Source organism: Artemia franciscana, chromosome 21 (genome assembly GCF_032884065.1).
Source record: "Artemia franciscana chromosome 21, ASM3288406v1, whole genome shotgun sequence".
NCBI classification, from domain to species: Eukaryota; Metazoa; Arthropoda; class Branchiopoda; order Anostraca; family Artemiidae; genus Artemia; species Artemia franciscana.
Window position 1 is genome coordinate 27,450,296 of NC_088883.1, and position 12,867 is coordinate 27,463,162.

At 33.6% G+C, this 12,867-nt stretch overlaps 1 protein-coding gene across 2 annotated transcripts in view; it reads right to left on the reverse strand.

The window, feature by feature from the left end:
* LOC136040658 (hyaluronan mediated motility receptor-like) overlaps window positions 1–12,867 on the reverse strand; it is a 92,948-nt gene that overhangs the window by 64,633 nt on the left and 15,448 nt on the right. For both annotated transcript variants that reach the window (XM_065724941.1, XM_065724942.1), the window contains exon 2: window positions 8,754–8,857. In XM_065724941.1, coding sequence (XP_065581013.1) covers window positions 8,754–8,857 — 104 coding nt within the window. The remainder of the gene's footprint in view (window positions 1–8,753; window positions 8,858–12,867) is intronic.

The window sequence follows — 12,867 nt, forward strand, 5'->3', positions numbered from 1 at the left end:
GCCTTTAGCCCTCAGTTTTCTGGATTATGAACAAGCGTTTGACTCTGACCGCAGAGCTTTAGCGAAGGTTGTATCCCAGTTTCCCGCAACCCAAACTATGGATATTTATAGAAAAAAACTAAAAAGATATAAAGTATTATTTTTTTCCATGAAAAAGACAATGTCAATAAAAAACGAACGGAAATTAATTTCGAATAACTTTAATAATGATCTTAACTATATTGATTTGGCCTTGGAGTCCTTCAAATATTTACACTGTTTTTAATAGCCCCGAAAAATTAAACCAAGTCAAAACAGATATTATAACATTGCTTAGCTTTTAATAGGCAGACATTCATTCAGCACGTATATCTATCAGCCATAAAAAGCTACAGGGGAGGGGGGTTTCCAAGAATGACAGCAGGTCAAATTTAAAATGCATTTTCGGACAACAATTTTTAAGTTTTCTTTTGCAACTCATTTGGACATTCCTTGAGAGAAAGGATGCAAACACCTGCGTGCAAGTTTACTCGAGTAAACCAGGCTAATACAGTCAAATAGATATCGTCAGTTGAGTATCAAAATGTCGTATCGTCGTAATTGTAAATTTTCAGAAGAGCAAACAATAAACCTCACAAATTTTAATTTCCCCTCTGATAACTGTAAAACAACAACAGAATGATAGGCATTGATTTTTCATATCAGTCCATTTTTGTTTTATGGCTATAAGAGGAAAATAAAAAAGTTGCGAGGTTTTTTATTTGCTCTTCTGAAAATTTACAATTACGACGATACGACATTTTGATACCCACTTGACGATATTCTAATGTATCAATAATCATACAAAGGGGACAAATCCAGTGTTCCCACCCGAAGAAGAGGTAAAACCATATAGGATGCAGCAGACTGGAGAAAAACTGATGAAACAAGTGTTAGCAAAACGTTTAGCCGAAATGAAACCGAAACCACTTTCACTTTCACTATTTTTCAAGCTATCAAAAACAATTAGTTTTAAACTTAAAATCATTTATTTTTAAAATCATTTATTTTTCTAAGTTGTCGACTTCGTACGATTCTAACAGTGTTGTGTTGCAATTAGATGAAAGGTTGGAGAATTTTTCAACTGATTACAGGATTTCTGAGGATATGTTACGTGGAGCAATCAAAACGTTAAAGGCGCAGTCGGCTAAGGATCATGATGGCTTATTTGCTAATCACCTCAAACTTGCTCCTTCTTCTTTTCTTATTACTCTACTGGCATTTTTCAACCTTTTACTTACTACTGGTTTAGTACCATCGTCATTCTATATTGGCATAGTTACGCCTATTCCTAAGAGCGGGAAAAAAGAATTGTCATCTTGTAGTTCCTGGAGGCCAATTACTAGGGGTTCTATGATTGGGAAAGTGTTTGAGTTGTGTTTGAAGGATCTTCTTGAAATTCTTGACACTGGTTCTAATCAAGTTGGTTTCAAGAGAGGTTTGGGATGTGACCATGCCCATGCATCTTTCAGCAAAGTTATTGAAGAAGCGAGAATCTCTGGTCAACCGCTATACGCCCTCTTGATTGATATCAAAGGGGCCTTTGATAACATTTCTCGTGCATCCGCTCTGCTCACTTCAATCCATGCTGGATTGCCCCTAGCTGTCATACGAGTCCTTCGCTCTTGGTATTCTGGTTTAAAGATCCGTATCTGTCATAGTTCGTCTTCATCTCAGTCCAAATTAATTCAAGTGGGTAGAGCAATTAGACAAGGAGGAATTATTTCTCCTTATATATTCAATTCTTGTTTAGCTACTGCCCTTAATTCTCTTTCCTGCTCGTTTGTTTCATTATATCGAAATCTGTCTTACATTGCATATGCTGATGACATTATCCTTCTAAGCCGGTCCAAGTCTAGTCTTGTTTCAAATTTTAATATTTTAATTAATTGTTTAAAAGGTTTGGGCCTTTCTATCAGTTTTGAAAAATGTCAATTTTTTGTTGTAAATTGTTTAGAGGATAATGTCAGGGCGACTCTAGATTGCGGCAATGGTGTTATTTTTCAGTCGTCGCCAATAGTCACTTATTTGGGATTACCTTATGCTGCTTCGAAAAGAGATTTCAAACCAGTCGTGGTTCAGCATGTTCAGATGAAACTACGCAAGGCATTTGGTCTTTTAATTCGTTTTCGGGGTCTTTACCGTCGGGACGTCCTTGGTCGTATGTATAGCGCTGTTGCTCTGCCTCACGTATTGTTCCCGTCCCTCCTCTTCCGAAATTTCAGACCTTCTGATCTTTCGCCCATTAAAGTTTCTTATTTTAAATTCTGTAAATTTTTACTTGGTTTCCCCCTTTCTTTTAGTAACACTGAGATTGTTTTAAAGCTTAATGTGAAGGATCCTGTAGTCTGTATAAAGAAAAAATATAAAACATTTGAAGATAGGGCGAAAATTAGCCTTTTAGGCCACAATTTATTTCCGTTTTTTAGTAACAGTTCTGGCTCTTCATGATTTATAGGCTAATCTATTTAGCAAGTGTTTCTTTTTTTCTTTTTTTTTCTTTTTTTTTGAAGTGTTGGATCAATATTTGATAGGTTTTGATTGTAACTGTTATCAGTTGTTTTTTCTTTATATTATATTGTAGCGTACTCCTCATTTTTTGAGGGAAATAAAGAAAATAAAATAAAATAAATAAATAAATTGCATCGAAATATCACATATTCAGCGTTTTTCTCACAGTTACTTCGTTATGCAAGGATTTGTAGTAATTATATTGATTTTAAAAATAGATGTAAAATCTTAAGCCAAAAATTGATATCAAGAGGTTTTTCTGCAAATAAATTAACTTGGCAATTTAAAAAATTTAGTTTTCATTATAACGAACTTTTAAATAAATGTCAAAAGAATTATCTAGAAATACTTAAAGAAATTTTTAACTAATTTCGGAGGTTCGAGAAATGTTGTCACAGCGCCATTTATTTTGAATTGTGTTTCTAATTGAGCAGATTTTTTAAAAATTAGCCACATGGTAAAGATGAATTCTATAATTGTTTAGTTCATTCAGGTTTTTTGCAATGTGTTAATATTTGTGATTTGGTAAAATTTATAATATTTAGTTTACCTATTGTTGCTAAAGAGAGGGATATATTAACAAGATAAGCTTGTTTTGGTTTTACTTGGTTGTTTTACATTTGCTGTTTTTTTTTTCATAGGCATGTATTTTGGGGGTGATACCTGACGCGGGGATGCCATGGATATTCTGTGGTAGCCACAACACTGTGCTGGGTAGAGAATTTAGAGTGGCGAAACCCTATATAGGCCAGTGTATTCTCCTGATGAGCCCTTATGTTGGGTGTTGCCTCTGAATTATTTGTCTATATTATTTTTTCTATTGTTCGGTAAATGACGACTTATACTTATTGACGACATGACTGCCTGTCCATGGATTATTCTTTATGGTTGATTGTGTGTGGCTATGCTGTTTGACCTATGTGATTGTATGGATGAGTAGGGTTAAGGCCTCATTCAAGTGCTAGTCTATATTAATCACTAATTTAGGAAAACAGTCTTCCTTTTCTCCTTCTGTCTCTTTTTTTTTTTTTTTTTTTTTTTTTTTTTTTGTGTTTGTGCTGTAGCATTGGTGATTTCTCTTTTCATGATATATATATATATGTTTATATATATATATATGTTTATATATATATATATATATATATATATATATATATATATATATATATATATATATATATATATATATATATATATATATATATATATATATATATATATATATATATATATATATATATATATATATATATATATATATATATATATATATATATATATATATATATATATATATATATATATATATATATATATATATATATATGTTTACGGGATTTCTCCTGTAACTGTAGGTAAAATCCATCCGAGTCACTAATATTTCCGTCACTCACGTTTTACAGGGACATACTATAACTTATACCCTGATTTTTTAGTCATAAACTGAGCGATTGGTATTCTATTATTATTACCTCCCAGCCTAAACAAGACTTAGCAGCTTCCTTATTCATCATGAGCCCTAATTCCTGTCTGTGTACCCCATCCTTCCTGCCTGAGTAAATAAATTCTATATCACCTTATTTCATGCTTCTTACCCCTGAGATCTGAGTTTCTGAAACTCCTAATAAGTCCATTTCGAATCGTCTGAATTCGTCTGCTTTTTTGCTTAGTTCATCAACAACAGCTCCATTAGTCTTAAAGCCTTGACATTATCATTAAGCAGTGCCATGTGTGGATCGAATAATGAGAAAATACCCAGGCCGAATAATTTTAATAGAAAAGCAGTGCTTCAGATTTTTTTTTTTTTTTTTAATGTGTTTTTGCTGTTGCATTGGTTATTTCTCTTTTCATTATACATATATATATATATATATTTATGTTTACGGGATTTATATATATATATAAATATGTATATATATATATATATATATATATATATATATATATATATATATATATATATATATATATTCATGTTTACGGGATATATATATATATATATATATATATATATATATATATATATATATATATATATATATATATATATATATATATATATATATATATATATATATATATATATATATATATATATATATATATATATATATACAAACATGTGTCATAATGAAAAAAAGCATTGGCTGATATATACCCCCCTCAACCTTCGTAAGCCTCTCAACATGCCCTGAAAGTTCAAACTTAATATGCTTAACTGTCCCTATGATTTTGCACATACATTCTTTTGCAAGCCAGGATGTACAAAGTGTTTCTTTTATTTAATTAACTCCTCCCTCCTCAACATTCTCTAAAGTCTAAACATAGGAACCTTAGCCTTTCCTAAGATACTGCAAATATGACTTTTTGACAAATTGGATGCACATAGTGTCTTTTGAATTAGTTCAACATACCCTGAAAGATTCAACATAATACCCTTGACTGATCCTGAGATATTACAGACACGCTCTTTTGACAACATGGATGCATCTGCTATCTTTTAATTTAGCTCAAAATACTTCTCCATATTTTTTTTTTTTTTTTTTTTTTGATTAATTCAAAATATACTTTAAGTTTCAACTTAACAGTTGCAGCACTTCCTGCTATTTTTCAGATTCACTCTCTTGACAAACTAAAATGCTCAAAGCATCTTTGGTTTAGCTCAAAATTCTCCTCAATATTCACAGAAAAGATTCAGCTTAATACCCTTAGCTCTTAGCTAATATCCTTAGCTACTATATTAAACTCTTAGGAATATATCTCACAGATGACCTGGAGTGGGAAAAACAGACACAGAAGATGATCAAACGAACAGACCTGGGTATCCTTTCTTTAAACTCGATGCTCGTCGTGGTGTCCCTGTTAATTACCCCCTTCGGCATTACGGCCTGACTTCGGACCAGAGGAGCCCCCAGGCAAGGATCCAATACCAAGCTCTTCTGGTAGTCTCTAAATCTCCCAAAGTTCCTTATTGCTCCCCTTTAATTAAAATTTTACTTTACAACTCTTTTGGCACGCCGTGATGAATTGAGTTTCAAACTTGGCGTTGGTATTTTGGCAAATCGGCGGCTTCGTTAAATCCCCCCCTGAGCATCTCCCTTCTTGCCAACTTGTCTCACGACAAGTAGCTGAGCCGAGACCTAAAATACAGCCGGTACCAGCACGAAATATGCGTTATGCAAATAATTTTGTTCCCTCGTTTGTCAAGATCTTTAATACTACACTCACTCGTCAATCATTGTACGTGTTTATTTGTTTTAGTTCATTATTCTTTTTATTCCTTGTTTACTTCAAAGGTTCTTTTTTTTAATTTGAACTTGGAGTTACTTAATTCTATTTTTTACAGATAGTTGGATATTTCTATATCTTAAATTTTAGTTTGAGTCCGTTTGAGATATTTCGAGTCAAAATATAAATTTGTATGAAGATGGCTATGACTATGATTTTTATAAGTTTAGTGCCTTATCTTTTATTATGATTAAACAAAAAAAAACAATTTTTTAAAGATATTTAAACAAATATCAATTTAGATATTTAAACAAATATAATTAGATATGTAAACAAATATATTTTATTATGATAAGAACTGCCACTGATCCGCATGACCGTGTAAGACATTTGAAAGTAAAACAGTTCAAAATAGGGATGATACCTTTTTATTGACAGTGAATAGATAAAATTATTTAACTGGATATTTCGAAAACATATACAGTGTTCAAACTGTAGTTTTACTGCTGATGATGGACACTGTATATGTGTTCGAAATATCCAGTTAAATAATTTTAACTATTCACTGTCAATAAAAAGGTATCATTCCTATTTTGAACTGTTTTACTTTCGTCATGGAAAGGCAGTGTGGTCTTCGAAGTTATCTACGCAAGACATTTGAAATAAAATCATTCGAGTTGAGTTTTGAGCTATTCCGAAGATGTTGCAGATATGTCCTTTAGCCAACCCGGATGCTCACAGCGTCTTTTGATTTAGTCTAACAACCTCCTCAACTTTCCCTGAAATTTTCAAATTAATATCCTTGGCCATTTGTGATATATTGCAGATACAGACTTTTGATAACCTGAATGCACATAGCATCTTTTGACCAATCTTAACCCCTCTCCCTCAAAATTCCCTCCAAGTATCAACTTAGTACCCTAATCCATTCTTGAAATTTTCCAGATCCGCCATTTTGAAAACCTCGATGCACATTCTCTTTTTCCATTTAGTTAGTCATCCTTTTCATCTTTCCTTGAAAGTTCCCACTTGATGCCCTTAGCTGTTCCAAAGATATTGCATATATGCCCTTTTGACAACCATGAATGCTCATATTGACTTTTAATTTAGCTCAATATCCTCCTCAGTATTCCCTGAAACTTTAAATTTTATCCCCTTAGCGGTTACTGATATATTGCAGATGGGCCCTTTTAACAACCTGGATGCACATAATGTCCTTTGACTAAGTTTAACACCCCTCAACATTAAAAATTACAACTTAATGCACTTAATCATTCCTGAGATATTGTACAAGTGTACTTTAGAAAAGATGAACGCTGATAGTGTCATTTGATTTACAATGATTTGGGAAAACGATTTACATTTGATTTACATCCTTTTGACAACCTGGATGCAGGTAATCTTTTTTTAAAACTAGTTCAACATTCCTTAAACTGACACTTTTAGCTGTTTCTGAGATGTTACAGATACGCCCTTTTGCCATCATGGATTGATATTGTGTCTTTCCATTTAGTTCATCATATCCTGGAAAATTGAACTGAATAGCCTTATCATTTCTTGTATGTCGTAGACACACCTTTTTGACAACCTAGACACATATAGTGCCTTTGGTTTAGTTCAGCATTCCTTCAACAGGCGCTGAAAGTTTCATTTTAACAACCCTTAGCCAATCCTAAGATATTTTAGATAGACTATGCTGTTTTTACAGAATGACTGCATAAACTGCTTTTTGATTTAGTTCAAAATCATCCTCAACACTCCCTGAAAACCTTAGCTATTTCTAAGATGATTCAGGTACACCGTCCTGACATACCGGAATGTACACCGTGTAGTGTTTAGTGTTTAAGTGTTTAAACACTACACAGTGTAGTGTTTTAGTGTAGTGTAGTGTTTAATGTACACAGTGTTTAGTTTCAGTGCAACATCCCACTTAGCATTCTCTGGAATTGTTAACTTTATCCTTTTGCTGTTGCTGAGTACAGCCTTTTGACAACCTGGATACATAAAATATCTTTCTATTTGGTTCAAGTCCCCCTGGACCTGCCCTGAAAACTTTAACTTAAAAGCCTAAGCTGTTCCTCATATACTAAAATTGCAACCTTTTAACAACTTGGATGCACAAAGTATCTTCTATTTTTGCTCCATATTTCCCTCAACATACCCTAAAAGTTCCAACTTGATATCCTTGGCTATTCTTGAAATATTGCAAATACACTATTTTGAGAATACACGTAGGGTATCTTTGATTTAGCTCAACATCCCCTGAGAGCTGTCCTCCAGCGTGCCCTCTTTCCCATTAATAAAATCAAATGTAAGCAATGAACAAATTATATAATTTACAGCCCTTGCCCTAGGGGCTTCTGGAGTTGTTCCTGTTCATGGAGATATATTTATTTGACCTTCTTCGACTACCTCGAACAAAATGGTAACCTGAAATTTTTTACCAAATGTCTTTAGGGTTAACGGGGGTTAGCTAAAAAGGGTATGGGAAGGGGTCTGTTTAAATTCCAATCATTTTTTACTCTTAAAAAGGCATTAGAACTTTCAATTTCCGGTCCATTAAGCCCATTCTGAGGTTTCTACGACCACTCCTTCCAAACAAAGTTTCCAGATAAAAAAAATAATGCAGATTGCACTTTACTTAGAAAGCGCTATTGCGCTGTTCATGGTTTAGCTTTAAGCTCTCAAATTGAATATATTCTCATCGTTAACACTCATTTTTTTTTCTTAATCTTTTTACCTTTCTTGTATAAAGGGTTTGATTTTTTTTCGCGTCAGCTGTATAGGAGATAGGAAGCAAACAGACCAAATACCAACGCCCTAATAGACAAATTTGGGATTCAACTACCTTGGTCCATCCATGGGTGTCTCAGCATTTTTCTTGGACCATGGACTATAAGTATTTTGGACCTTAGATTTTCCTGGACTAGGCTTTTATTATAATTAAAATTTCCACGCTTGTACAAAAGAAAGAGAACACTGAAAAAATAACTTACTGGAACTTGATGACTCATTCGTTTTGGTTCATCTTTATAAACAAGAGTATATGATTTGCTACGTGGCAACCGAGGATCATAGTGAGTTGGAGGAGGCGCACAGGCTAAAGATGAAAAAACACAATCAATCAAGGAAATCAAGTAAAATATTCTTATTGTGACTCTGCTAAAAAAAATCTTTTAGTCCTAACTCACAGCCCTATGTTAAGATACTATAATATTAAAAAATAAATACTAAATAGAATGTTCATAAGAAATACGAAATAAATATAAAAAACAAACAATTTTTAATTCAATCTTAGTAACAACCATGTGGGGAATGCCCACGTCTTTGTAGAAGCTAGTAATTTTTTTTTATGTACATTCATTAAACCATTGGTCATTACATATTATGTCATACAGTCATTATGCAAGTGCAGTGCTTTCCTCTTTTTCTGCTTATGACAAACTTCTATGAAAATCAGGACATGCATTCACAAGTAGCATTGAGTAAAATACGAATAGGGATGTCAATAACTTGTCAGGGGACTCCTAAAGCTTGAATCAACTATAAATTACTCTTCTGGAGAAAAAAGGCCTTTTTTGTGGACGTATGAAACCAAGAAAGAGAATAATAAATGAAAAGAGAAAAATCAAATAGGTAAAAAAAAGAGGATTTGTCAGCCAGTAGCAAAATATCAAGACGAAAATCAAGCAACTATCTCGACAAGGACCTAAGCCAAGTCGTCCTCAGTGCTCAAAAAAAAAGAAGAAGAAAAAAAAAAAAAAAAAAAAACACCAAAATCTAACCTTCTGAAGTTAACTCTGCAAGAGGAGAATATAAAGGAGTGTCTTTTCTCCACTTGTAGAGTTCACTTCAAAAGGTTAGATTTTGTTGTTGTTTTTTCCCTCTTTCTTTCTTTTCTTTTGAGCACTGAGGACGACATGACGGAGGTCCTTGTCGAAATATTTGCCTGATTTTCGTCTTCATATTATGAATCATTTCTGTTCATTTTAACTTTCAAAGCTGCTTCTTACTTTTATTTGAAAAAACTTTTTTTTTTTATTTCATTTCTGACTGTTTTTCAAATCAAGAAACGAAATCACCTTCCCTCCCCCTACCCCGTGTAAGATTTCTCCTGGAAAATTTCCTCCCAACGAAATAATCTCCCCGCGCAAAATCCCCCCTCCCTGCAGAAAATTGCCCCGAAAATGTCCGTATATTTCTCAATAAACAGACTTTGCGAACAATATGGGCAAATTGCATAATTTACAGCCCATTTCCCAGGAACTGTAGAGTATCATATCATCAAGAAAAACAAAGTTATTGGATCTTTCAACTACCCTGAATTAAATGACTACCTTAAAATTTTGATCGAATGTCTTCGGGAGAAATGAGGAGGGCTAGTTGCCTTCCAATCTTTTTAGTCACTTAAAAAGAGCACTAGCACTTTTGATTTCCGTTCGAATACGCACTCTCCCGATCTTCTAGAGCCATGGGTTCAATGAGATCACCCATGGGGAAAATAAAAATAAGTAAATAAAAAAACTCGCATTCATGATCGTTCTTCTGCCAAAATAAATGCAAAGCTCCACTATTTTGTATATAGGAGCTTGAAACTTTTTAGTCAGATTCTTTACTATGCTGAATCTGATGGTGGGATTTTCGTTAAGATCACTTTATTTTTGGGGGACATTTCCCCCATTTTTAAAAAATCAGGCAATTTTCTTTCAAATTTGTGGCTTTTGATGGAAACATTAAACTTATTGGAATCAGTTAATTGGAATCCAAATATTTACATATTTGGAACCAGTAAAAAAAAAAACAATTCTTTGATATATCTATTGCAATCAGTATTCCATTTTAGAGTTTTGGTTACTATTGTAAGTAAGAAGTCCCTTCTTACTTACAATTTGTTAGAACTAGTGATTCCTAACGTTGCACTTCGTACCTCGCCATCATATATCACAGTCGGAAAGCCCACCTTGCGGGGACATTGGCAATATATAGGCAATTAAAAAAAGAGCACAACACCATGCTGGACAAAGACCACAAGACCTTAATTAATAGCAAGGTGTGAAGGTTTCAAGAAGCTACCAAGAAAAAGGACATATTAGCAATTTACAACATCCTCCGTAAGCTTTCAGGTCAACACATGCATACTAATACAGATCTCCGAAAACGTCAACAGCAAGGCGGCTGCCTACTTACACTCGCTCTTTACTTACAGTTCGTTACCACGAACTGTTTGAAAAAAATAAAAATCTCAAAAATTATTACTCTTAAATTAATAATTGAAATGTGCCAGAGTCATCTGACCCCTTTTGTCTTTAGCTTCATAGATTATTAGCAAGCATTTAATTTGGCAGAGAGAAAAGCTTAAGTTAAGGGCTCTATCCTTGTATGGTAGACAAAAAAATACATTAAAGTGATTAGTACAATACATGAAAATATCATTGCAGTTTTAAAGGTTGGAAACTTTAAAGGTTGGTTAATAGCTGGTTTCAGATCGAATCAGGAGTTAAACAGGAGTTGCACACTATCCCCAATCATATAGATCATTTTGAAGGAATTTCCCAAGAAACACAGCAATTTCCATGAGAAAACATTGAATCAATTGGGAAAATAAAACTCTCTTAGACATGGGTTATGCTGATGATTTGAGCAGCCTAGATGAAATTGTTAGCAAAATGAATATTTTTTGAGAGCTCAGGGCACAAGAATAGGGTTGAAAATTAATGTTGGGAAAGATCAAGTTGCTTAGACTGGGAATAAGTGCAGCTGAAGAGGTAATGTTGGGTAACAAAAAGATTTTTCAAGTAGATACCTTCACTTACCTAGGTATTTTTATTAGTAAGTGGATATTTAGGTTATTAAGACAGTGGATGTGAATTTTAAGATGTGAATAGTAGAATAGTCCAGAACTAAAAGGTTTTTTTACAGTTGAAATGAGTTTGGAAGAATAGGAAGATAAGCCCTAGTAGCTCCAATATTTTACTAGGGGCAAGAAGGGGTCCACATCCAGATAGTCAAGGGTGATCCTTCAGGGGAAAGCAGTGGTAGATCTGACCTCTTCAATTTGGTTATACTTACACTAAGTAGTAACTGATCTTATACAAGTTTTACAGTAAGTAAGTAAATTACTGCGAAACTATAGTAATTAGAGGTAAGTAACTCAAACCTCTAATTACTTTAATAGAGATAAAATTTCAAAAACTACAGAATTATTATAAATGGTAAATTATCTATTTGAAATATGTACCTCTAAATTTCTGCACAGAGGGCAAGTGCTCCCTTGAACCCCCCCTCCCCCCTCTAAAACCACCTGTGGGGAAAGGGGTGTTTGATAATGTCCGAAAATTCTGGTGATTTCGTTCCAAATTTTCTTCTGTTAGTCTGAGGGAAAATCAAGTCTCTTTGTTGAAAGGAGCCATCACAAAATGATCCAAAGCTAAGGTCAGACGATTAATATAATTACCTTTGTTAATTAATTTTGTTAAAGGTGAGCCTCTTTCACTGTTAAGATTTTCTTCACTTTCTGTTGTTGTGTTACTACAAGAAGACATAGATGGGAATAATATCCCTTTATAACACGTTCTACTTCTTGTTCCGCATTTTATTGCTATTTTAAAGTTCGTTCTGAGCCAAAGAAAGAAAGTAAGGCGTTCTGCCCTTTAATTGTTTTATTAGCCTATCATAACAAAAAAAATGATACAAATTATATTTTTAATAGCATTATAAAACACATCAAAGTTGAAAGCTGGATTTTACGGAACTGATTAAAGAACCGACAGTTCAGGATAGTTGAAAGGTCCTGCAATTGTACCGCTGGGCATGACGTACCCCCCTACCCGTATCCCTCGGGGAAAGGGATGTAAGTTAGCCTATTTTTCCATTGTTACACATAATATTTGTTACTAGGAAAATACAGAAATTATTTGGGAGCGATTTTCTACAGAGGGGAATTTTTCACAGGGAGAATTTTCCATTCTACAATGAGAGCCCCCGCCCCCCCCCCCTCTCTACACATTCCCTCCTTTATAGTCGTTGATGCGCACTAACATATCACAGAATATAATTTCATGAAAAATGAAGCAAATCAGTTTAGTTAAACAAAGCCTTAAAACAAACGTC